This window comes from Bos taurus, chromosome 3, assembly GCF_002263795.3.
Source record: "Bos taurus isolate L1 Dominette 01449 registration number 42190680 breed Hereford chromosome 3, ARS-UCD2.0, whole genome shotgun sequence".
Taxonomy (NCBI): Eukaryota; Metazoa; Chordata; class Mammalia; order Artiodactyla; family Bovidae; genus Bos; species Bos taurus.
Window position 1 is genome coordinate 120,164,702 of NC_037330.1, and position 12,279 is coordinate 120,176,980.

A 12,279-nucleotide genomic window follows, 5' to 3' on the forward strand; every position below is an offset into this window, starting at 1 on the left:
AGCACACAGCCAGTACTCAGGCCCTGAGGAGCCCCGGGCACACATGCAGCACCCTGCAGGCCCTGAGAGCCTGGGAGGGCCCGGCCCTAGGCCCCTCTGCACTCACATGTGCAGCAGAGGAGGGCCCCAGGACTGCAACCCCCCTGCCTGGCTCCCCCGAACCCCTGCCCCTAGCCCCGGCCCGGCTCCCCCGACCCCCTGCCCCTAGCCCTGGCCCGGCTCCCCCGACCCCCTGCCCCAGCCCCGGCCCGGCTCCCCCGACCCCCTGCCCCAGCCCCGGCCCGGCTCCCCCGACCCCCTGCCCCAGCCCCGGCCCGGCTCCCCCGACCCCCTGCCCCTAGCCCCTGCCCCTCCCTGGGAGTCTGCCTGGGCCCAGCTCCCTCATCTCTCCTTCCTAAGAAGGGTCCGGCCAGGCCCGACCAGAGTGTGCTGCTGGCGGTCATGGCCACATCCATGTGTCCCGGTCCTCACTAGACCTAAGAGCCTGCAGGAGGCAGGCTCCCGGGTCCCGCTCTTGTCGAGATGGGCACTTGTCCCCCGGCAGCCCTGAGTCTAGGGGAGGGCTGGCGTGGGCCTGGCTCCGCCCCTGTGGCTCAGCAGGTGGGCGCTGGGCACAGCTGTGGGCCCTGGGTAGGGCCCTGAGCTGACCCGAGGCCTGCAGCCTGCGGCACTCTCAGCTACCAGGGGAGCTGGCACCAACGGGCTGATCCAGATCCTGCCACAGGGCGGCTACAGTCAGCACAGGGGCTCAGAGGCAGAGGCCCTGAAACCCTGGAGCTCAAGTCCCCTTTCTTCCCGGGTGTCCTTCACGGTCTGTGCTGCTCGGCTCCTCCCCGGGAAAGTCCTGTCCATTTGGAGGTCCTGACGACCTCGTCCCAGGTTTTCTTCCGAAGCCCTGTGGTGTCAGCTCTCTGTTGAGGTTATAACCCCCTCTCGGTGACCCTGTGGGTGCAGTGGGGAAGGGGTCGAGGTTCACGTTTATCCAGAGGACACCCAATCCTTCCAATGTTTGTTGAACAGACTTTCCTTCCTGTCTGGTTGGCGTGGCCCCTTTTCCAACTGACCAGAGGTGAAGGTCTGCCTCTGCGCCCATGCATTAATGAGCTTATCTCTCCTGTGTCCACACCGCACCGTCTTCAGTACGTCAGCTTTATCATAAGTCTTGAAATCATATACATCTTAGTCAGCTTGTCTCTTTCCTCAGAATAGCGTATTGGAATTTTGGTAGGAATTGCAGTAAATCTACGTATCTATTGAAGCTGAAGCTCCAATACTTTGGCCACCTGATGTGAAGAGCTGACTCACTGGAAAAGGCCCTGATGCTGGGAGGGATTGGGGGCAGGAGGAGAAGGGGACGACAGAGGATGAGATGGCTGGATGGCATCACCGACTCGATGCATGTGAGTTTGGGTGAACTCTGGAGTTGGTGATGGACAGGGAGGCCTAGTGTGCTGCGGTCCATGGGGTCGCAAAGAGTCAGACAGGACTGAGCGACTGAACAACAAAAAATGTACCAAGATGAATGGAAACATTAAAAAATTACAAACTCCCATTCATGAAGGTTAATGTAGGTCTCGAAAAACTGGACTTAGTTTTCAGTGTAGAGGCCTCACCCGCATTTTGCCCAGTGTCACTTCCCCGCCCTTTGGAGTGAAGGGCACTAGCAAGCATGCACAGAACTGCCAGCCCATGCCGCCAGGTGTATTCGAGGGACGTCACCACACAGTGAACCCGCGTGACTTCCTACAGGTCGTCCGGACGATGAAGCTCCATCAGGCTTACGGTGGGACACGAGCAGGGGGGTGAGCGCCAGTCTGGGGCAATGCCATGCGACACCGGTGCGTCTCCCATGTGACCGCAGGCTGCTGTGAGCTCCTCCCTCGTGGTGTTGGAAACGGGGCAGTCCCCGCTAGGTAGGCGCCGGACCCCGAGGCCGTGCCGTCTGCCCCGCTGAAGGGAGCCACAGCGCAGCACCTGGCTTGCCGCGTGTGACCTGGCTCTGTTTATGTAATCCCCTGCCGTTCACCATGATCCAACGGAGATTTTTATTTTCTAATTTGTCTTTAGACCCCTTTCTAGAGCAGTTTTAGGTTCGCAGCAAAAGTAAGAGGAAGGTGCAGAGGTTTCCCAAACAGCCCCTGCCCCGCAGGTGTGCAGAGCCCCCATTCTCAGAGCCTCATTTTGACCTCTGCGCTGAGGTCATCCTGTGAGCCTGGGTCTCCGACAGTGGCGCTGAGTCCTGACACTGGCCTTCGGGACGTTCTGCCGGACTCTTGGCCGTGGCAGTCGGTGGTTATGTCTTCCCCTTGGTCTTTCCTGCAGCTGTAGCTCTTACCCCTGCTAAGTACAGCCCCCTGCGTCCACCCCAACATCAGAGAAATGACACAGGGTGGGCCAGGACACTGCACCCCTCACGAATCAGGTTGGACCAAGCTAACACCTTCTGCAGCTGCCTGCCTCGCGGCAGGGCGCGGGATGGGCCTGGGGGCATTCCGTGTCCCCTCCCATTAGCGTCAGCTCAGGCCCCGGGTCCCACGGCCTTCAGAGAGGCCCACGTATCCCCTCCGCAGCGTGCACATGACCACTTTCCAGAGGAGGTCCAGGGAGGTGGCTGCCACATGGACTCACTGGGGTTTGCAACCACCTTCTCAGAACCTGGGGCATGGGCTGTGGCTCAGAACTTAGGAGTCACGTCGCTGGGAGGCAGAGTGAAGACTGCAGAATGCCTGCTGGCCGGGGCACCCAGAGGGTGGGCAGCCCTGCAGGGGGAGGGGCTACAGGCCGCCGGCAGTGCGCTGACGGGAGGTGGAAACACCAGAGAGCTGAGATGAGCAGGGACGGGGGCGCCATCTGCCGGGAGAAGCCCCCTCACCTGGCAGGGGTGCTTCTGCCACAGTGCCGCTGGCGGGGGGCTGCGGGTGGCTCCCTCATGAACGAGCAGGTGAGGACTGGGGGCGGGCAGGGGTCGTTCACAGGGACAGAGAAGGGTGTATGCACACAAGCTTGTCCACTTCGAGTGTCCAGAAAGCAGGCAGTCCCAGCCCCCGTAGACACAAGCAGTGCTCTAGCAGATTCAAGGCAGATTCAGAGGCTCTGCCCCCTGGAGCAGCAGGTGCAGACGAGCTCCCGGTCCCCCGAGGACTCTCAGCTTTTGGCCTTGATGACATCACACATTGGGCTCGGCACACGGAGCGCACAGCACCTTCACCCCGGGGCCTCCGAGACCCACTGTCTAGCACACTTAGATGCCCACAGGGCTGCCCCTGGACAGGCGCGGGTGGGCCCTGGGGACAAGGCCCTCCACCCCCAAATCCACTCCAGGCGAAGCCCGTTCCCTCCTCCAAACATTCCCGGAGCCTCTGTGGGCGGTGCCGCCGGCAGAGGGCAGTGAGCCGGGCACCCCGCTCAGCGCTCCTCGGCACCCAGGGTCTTGGTCTTCAGGAAGACGCTCTGCATGGCTGAGACCCGCTGCTCGTCCTGGATGTTGAAGGCCTGAAACTGCAGGCGGGGCGGGACAGCGGGGTCACGGGCCGTTGGGGCCGTCGGGCGCTCCCTGGGTCTCTCCCTCCGGGTCTTCACCTGTGCAATCCTCCCTGAGGGTGGACACACCTGGGGTCCTCTCTCCCGGGCCCTTCCCTGGACGGGCCTGACACAGGGAAGCCCCCCGGGTGCACTGCCGCCCCACCCCACGCACCCTGGAAGGAGCCCGTGTGGGCTCTCAAGGTGGGGTGAGACCTGGACAGGAGCTGGAGGGGCTCTGTGGAGGGGGAGGGGAGACCTAGCAGAGCCGGTGGAGCCTGGGGGCTCAAGGTGGGGCAGCCGGCGGACACACCCGGACGTGGGCTGGCCGAGGGACCCCCGAGTCCAGGGAAGCAGCAGGAAGCTGTCCCCAGCAGGCCTGGGGTAGCCACACTTTCTCACAAGGAACGGAGCCCGGGGGGCAGGCGGGGCTCTTAGCATTTGCCCAGTGTGGGTTTGGGGGTAGTTCAGGGGGCACCGGGGGCAGGCTCAGATGGCCTGGTTCCGAGATGGGCCCTTGGCCCTTGAGGTCCCTGGCAGCTGGGGACTTTCATGGCTTGACGCTCCTGCTGCACTGCCCCAGCAAGGACTGACCTGCCCCACCTTCCTTGGCTCCTGACCAGGGGCCACACAACAGGGGTCCCTCCCCACCCACCATGACCCCACACCTGCCGGGCCCCCCAGCCTTTGCGCCCACCTTGTCCAGCAGGACATCGAAGTAGGCAGTGGCCCAGTAGGCAGGCTCGCCGGCGGGCAGCTGCAGGAGCGCCCGGAGCCCGCTGCCCACGCGCGGCGGGGGGCTGCGGCCCAGGTGGGTGGCGTGGATGCGCAGGGCGGCCTCGGGCTGGCTGGCGAAGCGCTCGACGCGCTGGTAGAGGGCGCCCAGGTCCAGGCCCGTGTCCTGCAGCAGGTTCCGCTCGGGGTGCAGGAAGTGCGGCAGGTTCCTGGTGGCCAGGCAGCAGAGCAGCACCACCAGGGGGCGGTACACGGCGCCCTGAAGCTCTGCCCAGTCCTCGGGCGCGGGGAAGAGCGCGGCGGCCCACAGGAGCACCATCTGCGGGGCATCAGGTCAGCCCACCCCGAGGAGGCCCCACCTGCCCACGCCTGCCCCAGCCTCTGTGCCTCCCTGGGCGTCCCAGCGGCCCCCACCCTGACGCCCCTCTTTCTCCCTGGCATCAAGCTCAGGGGCTTCTGAGGCTCCCACCATCCTCTGGGCCTTTCCCACGTGCCCCGTCCTGCACGAACTCCTACTGATGCCCTGCAGCCCTACACAAAATGCCCTGCCCGGTGACATCGTCCCTGCCCTCATCTGTGAGTCCAGGATGCCTGAATCCATCTGAAAGCCACCAGAATAGACTTATCTGCCCCCCTCCCCCCAGCACTTCCTCCTCCCGCACCCGAGCCCCCAGCCAGGGGCCCTTCCTGCCACTTGGCGCCCTGCCGCACGCCCCCCAAGGACCCCAGCCTAGCCGCTCCCCCTTCACACGGGCCCGGGAGAGGCCACGCGGGGACCACAAACCTTCAAGTGGCCAAAGGTCAGGCCTGGGCTCCGACCACCGTCCCGCCAGCTCTCACAGTTGACCCGGTCGAGGATGGACAGGCTGTCTAGGCGGTGGCCCCGGAGGCAGCCCAGCGCCCCCAGCAGCCTGGTGAGCAGGTAGTCAGTGGAGACCCTGGAGCCCATCAACGTGGGCGGTCAGCACCGGAGCCGCCCAGGCCTCCAGGCACCTGCTCAGAAAGGACGGTCCCCGCCTCGGTGGCCTTCTGAGCCCCACGGGATGGCCAGGCCACACAGGGGCTGGCCTGGTGCTCGCAGGCCCCTGCGCTTTTCAGGACCCACCCCTGATGGGCCCTCGGGGGCGGAACGTCCCATTTCCAGATAGAAGCTCAGACCCAGGATGTGGGGGGTGGCTGAGTGCCCCCAGGCACGTCCGGCCCTCTTCGTGTGGACAGGAAGATGCCACCGTGACCCACCAGGGGTGAAGCAGTGGCTCTGTGTGGGCGGGCAGGGGCCAGGTGAAGCCCCCTGCTCAGTCAGGGTGACGTCTCCACTCCAGGCCAGGTCAGATCAGGATGGGACACAGTCCCCAGCCCTGAGTTTGAGGGGAGCTCAGCCACAGCCCCATGCCCCCACCTCCCCTCACAGACACTGAGGGGGGCTCCCCTCCCCTGCAGGACGGGCCACCCTTCCTGAGCACAGGCTCCTGGAGGGGGACCCAGGACCCAAGGTGGGGCTGTGGGAGCTCCAGGGCTGGGTGGGAGGGCCTGCAGCTGGACGGCCCAAGTAGGAGCTGTCCCCTCCCTCACGGTGGGGGATGCACGTCTGGGAAAGGCAGAGCCCAGGGCCAATGCCTCTCCTCGGACACTGACCGCCCTCCCGCAAGGGGCCTCCCCGCTGCCCTGCGGCCCCAGATCAGCCCCCCGACCCTCGCCACTGTCCCACCTGAAGGGAAGGTGCTGGGTGGGGTGACAGAGAAGGCCACCCAGGACAGCCCCCCAGAGTTCCGAGTCCCCCCTCAGGTGCCTGACAGCGCCCCCTCCCCAGTGGGACAGAAGGCACCTCCCTGTCCCCAGCGCCAGGAGCTGGCAGCGGGGGGCAAGCAGTCTGGTGGGATCCCTGAGGCCCTAGGAACGGCAGCGCTGTTCAGGAGCCCAGGGCAGAGGTGGGCAGGGGACTCTGCAGGATCCCTGCCCGCAGTGGGGAGCAGAGGGGTGATGGGCCGCCCCTCCCGCCGGCTCCCCGAGGCCCCGCACACCCGAGTGCATCCTACCTCCAGAGCTCAGCGCCGGCCGGCACCAGGGCCACCTCCTGGCGGACGATCCCTCGCAGGGCGCCCTCAGGGAACCCTGGCACCAGCTGGGCCCCCTCCAGGGCAGGCACCCTGAGCCTCTTCCGCACCACGGGCACCATGTTGAAGTGGAGCGTCCTCCAGCCGCTGGACACCCGCAGGGACAGGCCGAGCTGCTCCTCCCTCAGGCTGTCCGCGCTCAGGGAGCCTGCAATGGGCCACCTGCTAAGCCAGCCCCTCTCTCAGGCCGGCCTCCGAACCCCAACCCCCGTGCCTCGGGCAGCCCTGACCCAGTGAGACCTGCTCACGGAACAGACGTCAGGGGTCTGCTCAGGGAAAAGCCCACAGGAGCACCCGGGGCGGGGGGCGGATCTCTAGTCCAGGGGCGCCCCCAGGGAGACCAGGCCGCGGACACCGTGACCTGGGACCTGGGACCTCAGCCTCCAGAGCACGAGGAAATGTGCTTCTGTTGTTTAGGCCGCCAGGTCCCTGGGGTCTGGAGGTTCCTAACCCTTGGCTCGAAGAGGCTGATTTTAAGGCTGAGCCCCACGCCCTGGGACACCCAGTGCCCCCTCAGTCCCTGGCTGCCTCAGCACCCCTTTCCTGGACCCGTGGGCCCCTAACCCCGGGCCGGCGGGTCATAGCAGCCCCTCTGCTAGGGACACCCTGGGCTGCTGGAAGTCGGTCCCACCCTCCCCGCAGCCTGTAGCCCCTGCGGGTCCTCCAGAGGGTGGGGGCAGCTTCTGTGGCATTCCAGCTCCAGAGCCCGAGGGGGCCTGGCTGTAGCTGGATATCCCCTGATCAGGCCCGCCTGCTCCCCAGTTCCCACCCCTGCGCCCCTGCGTGACCCAAGAGCCCCCTCCAGGCTCCACCCGTGACACCCGTCCAGGAAGGGCCAGGCCTGAGTGAGCGCCCAGTGGCCCTGCAGCCAGGGTGGTGAGGAGCTGGCTGGGCACAGCCTCATCCAGGAGGAGGCCCTGGACCCCACCAGACATGCCGGCCTGGCACCGGAGCCTGCCTCCTGCTGCACATTCTAGCTGACCTGCTTCCCACTCCCCGCCTCCTCCCCAGACCCCAAGGGGCCCAGTCTAGCCCTGGAAAGCGCCCCAGACCACCAGGAGGGGACGTTCCATGCACCTTACCCCAAACACATACACACCCCGGAGAGAGCAGGTACTCTCAGGGCAGCAGGAGGGGCTCTGTGTGCGGCCTGGGTGAGGAGGGGTCTTCCCTGCCCTCCCAGTGCTGCCCAGAGAGGGTGCCAGGCCAGAGGCCAGGGGCCGGCCAGCTGGGGCCCAGAGGGCGGGTCATCAGGTCCCAAAGGGAGTCCCCAGCACATGCCCTGGAGGACGGTCTCGCCGCTGGTGAGCCCACTCTGCACTGCCCGCCCCGGGCCTCCCATGGCCCCGGGGTTCCGGGAAGAGCCCACGTGCTCCCCACCCCTGTACGAAGACCCGTCCCCCACAATGTCCGGCAGGGCAGCTCTTGGGCCACCTCTGGGACCCCGCCCAGAGCAGGTCCCAGCCCTACCACTGGGGCCACTCCGTCCCCTGCAGGGCTGTCTCCCCACCAGCTGAGAGGGGAAAGGGCTCAGGGACCCCCAGCCCCTCCCATTCAGCGTGGTTGGAGGCCCCTGTCATGCAGACACCTGGGCAGTTTCACTTCCTTATCTGCCTTTGTTCACAGAAAGGTGGCTTGGAAGGCAGCCAGCCGCACCCACAGTCCCTGGCACTCCCCGCCTCAGCCTGCCCGGTCTCACCGGTTCCCAGGGTGGGGGCGGCCTGAACCCCTGAGCCTGGGCTGCCGCTTCCCTTTTAAGGCAAGTGTCAGAAGCAACGCCTGGAATTTCCTGCAGCAGGAAGCGCGGGTGGGAAGGAGGGGCCTGGCCACTGGGCAGAGAGAGCCCTGCAGGTGAGGCGGTCACTGTGAAGCTCGGAGGGGACCGGACAAGACGCGGGCGGGGCTGAGCTTAGGAGCGCCCTCGACAGGCTGCGGCCACCCAGTGGGGCGCGTCTGCCATCAGCCTGCAGCAGCCCTGTGGGGGCCAGGTGGACAGCCTCCCCCTGTGGGCTCAGAGTCCTCACGTCGGCTTGCAGACAGACGCCCGGCTCCCCCGGAACCTGCAGGACCTGAGCCTGGACGTGCGGTCAGACCTGAGCTCCGTACGCTGGGCTGCCCGGGACAGGTCAGCACCCCTCGGGTGGCTGCCATCCCACTCGCTGATGTGGGGCCAAGAGGACTCCAGACGACAGCCACAGGCGCCTCGTCCTGTCCCCTCCTGGGGCAGCCGTGCAGCCTGTCTTGGTTCCCAGGCCTTGCCCCTCGGCCCTGCCCCCTGGAGGAGGCACTTCACCACCCAGGGCCCCCGCCGTGCTGGGCTGTCCTTCCAGCGCCCGTGAGGTCCAGGCAGCGCCTGCTGGAAGGGGGCCCACAACTTCTGGGCCTGTCAGGAGTGCCGCCCATGGCCCCCACCCATCAGATCACATCACCAGGGCAACCAGGGAGACGCTGAGGCCAGAGCCTGCTCACCGGACAGTTCCCCACCACAGAACCTGCCCAGGGCCAGGACACCAGCGTACATAGAAACAGGCCTGTGTGCACCGGCACACACACCCCTTCACGCGTGTGCACACATGCACTTATGATCCCACAGTCCCACACTTGCACACACACACACACACGATCACACATGCATGCACTTACACACCCACATTTGCGCTCACACGTGCACTCATGAACTTGCTATCTCACACTTACACACACAATGCACTCATGATCCTACAGTTTCACACTTATACACACACATGCACTCACCATCCTGCTACCCCACGCTTGCATACGTGTTCGTACATGTGTGCACTCACACACACATGTGTTCACACACGTTCTCACCATCCTGCTATCCCACGCTTGCATATGTGTTCACACATGCACCCACAATCCTGCTATCCCACGCTTACACACACACATGCACTCATGATCCTACAGTTTCATGCACACACACACGTGTTCACACATGCACTCACCATCCTGCTATCCCACGCTTGCATGTGTGTTCACACATGTGTGCACTCACACACGTGTGTTCACACATGCACTCACAATCCTGCTATCCCACGCTTACACACACACACATGCACTCCACACCACGTCATCCCACACTTACACACGTGTGCTTACACATGCATTCACGGGCCTGCCATCCCTCACTTACACACACACCCACACATGTGCGCACACATGCCCTCAGACCCCACAGTCCCACATTACACACACGCACACCCTTGCACACGCATGTGGAGCACGCTCGCCCGCACCTGGCGTGATGAGGCCGTGGTGCTTGCAGTACACGACGGCCGCCACCAGCAGGTCCTTGAGGACCCTCAGGACCTTGCTGGGCACGATGTGGCCGCAGCACCCGGCGCTGCCCTCCGGGGAGGCCTCGAAGACGTCGTCTGCCTTCCAGCGCTCCAGGCCGGCTGCTTCCTTGGGGAGGCCCAGGCGGCAGCACCCCAGGCCGTCCCCCGCTTCGGCGGCCCCCATCTGCTCAATCACCAGGGCCTCGGCGTCCACCCACAGGGGCACCTCCACGTCCAGCGGGCCCTCTGAGGAGCGCAGGGCAAACTGGAAGGCCTCCAGGTCCCGGGAATAGTCCACGAGGAAGCGGGGGTCCAGGGCGTGCGCCCGCTCCAGCAGGGTGAGCACCACGTCCTCCGTGCGCTGGTGCTCCTGTGCCCGGGACGCCGCCCGCGAGCGCAGGGCTTGCAGGTAGTGGTGCCACAGGGGCACCTGCACGGCCATGGCTGCGGGCACAGCCCGCGGGAACGGGCTGGGAGGAGGTGCCTGCTGCAAGCGGCCCGGCTCCCACCAGCGACTGGCGGGCGGGCGGGCGGGGTGCAGCAGCTAAATAGCTGAATGGGGCCCCGGCTTTGAAGTGAGGGTGAGTCAGGCATCAGCAATTAGGAACGTCGCGGGCGGGCGGGGCCTGGCTTCCCTCCCGCCACCGCGGCTCCACGGCTCAGGCCCAAGGGCGTCCAGGCTTGGGACTTTGCCCCTCTGGGCCCGGTCCCCCCACCCCGTGCTGTCCTGTCCCGGGCACCCCCTTTCCACCCTTATGCCCGTCACAGCAGCCACAGGTGGGACGCGGGCCATCCCCGCTGCTCAGATGAGAGGTGAGCAGGCCGAAGGCCGCGCCGACCCCTCAGTGGGAGCTGTCCACTGCAGCTTCCACCACCCAGCAGCCTCTCTCTGAGGGCCAGGCTGCGAGGCTATGTTTCCATGGCAACCCAGACACCACCCCCATCAGGCACCTGTGCCCGCATAAAGCAGGGAGCCCAAACCCCCTGCCTCCTCCCCCTGCAGGGCATGTGTCCAGCCCCGGCGCCGAGCCCCAGGCCCTCAGACCCCTGAGGGGCCCACCTCCCACCCGCCTGCCCTTCAGCCTGAGAGGAGTCATCACCCCCGGGCCTGGTGCTGGACCCAGCCTGGTTCCAGAGAGTGCCTCCCTGGGCCAGCCTGGCCGTCCTGGGAAGCCTCGCCCTGCCGCCCACTCCAGCACAGTCCAGCCCCGCCTGCCACTTCACAAATCCCAGCCAGCCTCGGGAAATGCCCTGCTGACCCCGGGCCCCGCCAGGCTGGCCGTGCATCTGTGTTCAGCCACCGCAAGGTCTGCAAACCGTGAACACGGGGCCCTCCCCCGGCCAGGCATCTGGAGACGCTGCCCTTGCTGCGCTCCAGGGGAGCCCTGCCCCGCCCCCGCCTGAGACACCCAGGGAGCTGTGCACACTTCAACGCTGCAGGCAGGACCGGCATCAAGCACTCCATTCCTGGGGCTTGGAAACCCGCCTAAGAAGCTGCAGCCCCTGCGGGGTGTCTCCGCGTCCACACCTCCCGGGATGAGGAGCCCACCACCTCACAAGGCAGCTCGTGATAGTCAACAGAAGGCAGATCCGCGTCCTCAGCCCAGCTGGCCCTGCCCTCCGCGGTTAGCCCAGTTAGCCCAGGGCAGCTCCGGGGGCTCAAGCCCTCACTGTTAGCAGCCCTCCTGGTGCCCTGCTCATCTGCCTGCCAGGAGGATGCTCAGCTGCAGGGAGACGCACTGGGGCCCTTCTGCCCTGACCTGACCCTCGGCACGGGGTCCTGCCTGCATCTGGAGCCACCGTCTGTGACTCAAGGATTCTCACATTGCTCCAGCGTCACCCTCCCACGAATCTCACCACTCTCCTGAATTCGCCCCAGAGACCTGGCGACGCCTGTCTACCCAAAGTGCCAAGAGCTTTGAGCCAAAGGGAAGGCCCATGCCATGCCCAACGGGCTGCCTTGGGCTCTGCGCCCTGAGGACCCTGGGGCAGGGGCCCTCCCCGCCCGGGTCACCAGCCCCTGCCGTCCCTGGAGCACCGCTCCTGGTCAGCAGCTCTGAAGGGCCGGAGGCTGGCTGTGCACGCTCCTCACCCTCCCCGTGCCCATCCTCACCCTTTGCTGGTGCCCCTGCTCCTGGCACCCCACAGCCAGGCCGATGTGCCCCAGGGTCTGGCAGACCCCTCGGACCCAGCAAACTCAACGTGCATCTCCAACCTCCCGCAGAGGGCTCCCCCCGCCCCGCTCCGGTCTCAGGGGAGTCCCGCTTCTGCCCAGCGAGTCCTGGATCTGCTCCCCCACTCCCCGCAGACTGTCCACCCCAGCCCACCTCTCCCCAGGCCTCTGGTCCCTGGCTCTGAGCTGTCGGGGCTGGCCCTCCAGGAGACAAACCTGACCAGGAGCCTCTCTGGTGTCATCCCTGTGTCCACGCTCCCAGGAACCTTCTCCTCCATCTCTGGCCAAGCCTCAGCCCCTGCCTGCCTGACCCCTGACCACTCCTGTGTCCCCTCGAGCGGCTTAGGCAGGCTGGTCCCCTGACAGCCCCTGACAACACCCCCACCAGGCATCCTCAGCGTGCTCCCCCACCCAGGGTGGCTGCCGGCGGCCAGAGGCG

At 66.0% G+C, this 12,279-nt stretch overlaps 1 protein-coding gene across 1 annotated transcript; it reads right to left on the reverse strand.

The window, feature by feature from the left end:
- Positions 1-2,021: 2,021 nt before the first annotated feature.
- MAB21L4 (mab-21 like 4) lies at positions 2,022-11,045 on the reverse strand. The gene is made up of 5 exons (XM_010803937.4): positions 9,626-11,045; positions 6,291-6,516; positions 5,039-5,192; positions 4,217-4,573; positions 2,022-3,498 (listed from the first exon to the last, which is right to left on the reverse strand). The coding sequence occupies exons 1-5, from the start codon at positions 10,107-10,109 to the stop codon at positions 3,406-3,408; spliced, it is 1,314 nt and encodes a 437-aa protein (XP_010802239.1). The 5' UTR covers positions 10,110-11,045; the 3' UTR covers positions 2,022-3,405.
- Between the last annotated feature and the right edge of the window lie 1,234 nt (positions 11,046-12,279).

Excerpts from the sequence above, each read along its gene's own strand:
- MAB21L4 (XM_010803937.4), bottom strand. The coding sequence starts at position 10,109 with ATGGCCGTGCAGGTGCCCCTGTGGCACCACTACCTGCAAGCCCTGCGC. Across the intron at positions 6,517-9,625 it reads CCACGGCCTCATCACGCCAG|GCTCCCTGAGCGCGGACAGC; the intron begins GTGCGGGCGAGC and ends GGCCCATTGCAG. Across the intron at positions 4,574-5,038 it reads TGACCTTTGGCCACTTGAAG|ATGGTGCTCCTGTGGGCCGC; the intron begins GTTTGTGGTCCC and ends GATGCCCCGCAG.